At 38.3% G+C, this 1,197-nt stretch overlaps 1 protein-coding gene across 1 annotated transcript; it reads right to left on the reverse strand.

Annotated features, from left to right (window-relative positions):
• Positions 1-633: 633 nt before the first annotated feature.
• On the reverse strand, positions 634-1,065 carry LOC107736096 (sedoheptulokinase-like; the record flags this gene model as incomplete). Its single annotated transcript, XM_016547595.1, has 2 exons — positions 634-780; positions 882-1,065. Coding segments are annotated over 2 exons (326 nt in total), but the record flags the coding sequence as incomplete, so codon positions are not given.
• Positions 1,066-1,197: the final 132 nt, after the last annotated feature.

Below are 1,197 nucleotides of genomic sequence, written 5' to 3' on the forward strand. Positions count from 1 at the left end.
CCCACTATTCTTCTTCACTGATAAAGTCTTGCCATGCTTTGTGTACTCGGTCATAAAGACTGTTGTTCTTAAAACACCCAACAACTGGGCCATTAAGTTCTTCAGACACTCCTGCTAAACAGGATCCCATGAAGTCCGACATGTCACCCATTTCACGCACAGCATATACTAGACACTGCTGAACAACTAGTACTACACTGATTTACAAACTAGAAAATATAGACAACAAAAAGATTAATCACAATGTTTGCTTTTTCACTGTAGCCTACACAAATTATATTAACCCCTAAAATAGAGGGTGTTCACATTATTTTGTCCAACCCCTGTATAACTATAGTTTTAATAATAGTTCTACTTCTATGAGAATTACAACTACAATGCTAATGACACAGATTAACAGTAATGTTAGAATCACTCTGAGAATGCAAATGAATAATAAAACATTGACAGTTGATCAGAATCTAAAGAGCTCGAACATTTAAAGCAGCAGAATACACAACTCTGCATGCCTTATAATAAACTGAACATTATCATCTGTTGATGTGGATGCTAATATAGTTATTTTTCTAGTTATTGTTCTTAGTGTAAAGTGGCCTTAAAACAAATATAATATCTCCCTTGACTCACATTTGTGTGCTTCATTTGTTGCTGGTTGTGTTGAAGTAGCCCCAGCTGGCAGCATTTTGTCCAGTCATGACACATTTGTCAAGGCTACACAGCATGGAAACCACATAGTCTTGGATGGTGCCTGCATCACTGAAACCTGACAGGAACTCCGGCCTGATTCAGTGACGTATCATAAAGAAAACCACAAATTCAGTGCAGAAAAATTGAATTTTTTTCTTAAATAATTTAGTCTGAAATCTTGAGTGGAATTCTACCTGTGTTTCATGTACCAGAAGATGGTGGCACAACCAAAGCCAGTGGCCACGCTCAGGTGGGAATCTGGTTTGGGTAAGGAAAACAGGAAGTCAGCACTGCAGCGCCCATCCTGCCAGGTGATCAGCTGACTGACGTCTTTAGGAATTAATCTAATGATTTCATCTTCACTCAGCCATTCACAGCCTAACAGAGAGATGGATGAGAGTATAATTATTGATACCATCCCAATTATTTATTCATGATTAAAGATGAGTGCCTTCACCACAGTGCCACACCACAATGCAAGAAGCATCAAACATGCTTTCAGTAGTTGTT

The sequence above is a fragment of the Sinocyclocheilus rhinocerous genome, unplaced genomic scaffold (genome assembly GCF_001515625.1).
Source record: "Sinocyclocheilus rhinocerous isolate Xijiao unplaced genomic scaffold, SAMN03320098_v1.1 C36490031, whole genome shotgun sequence".
Lineage (NCBI taxonomy): Eukaryota > Metazoa > Chordata > Actinopteri > Cypriniformes > Cyprinidae > Sinocyclocheilus > Sinocyclocheilus rhinocerous.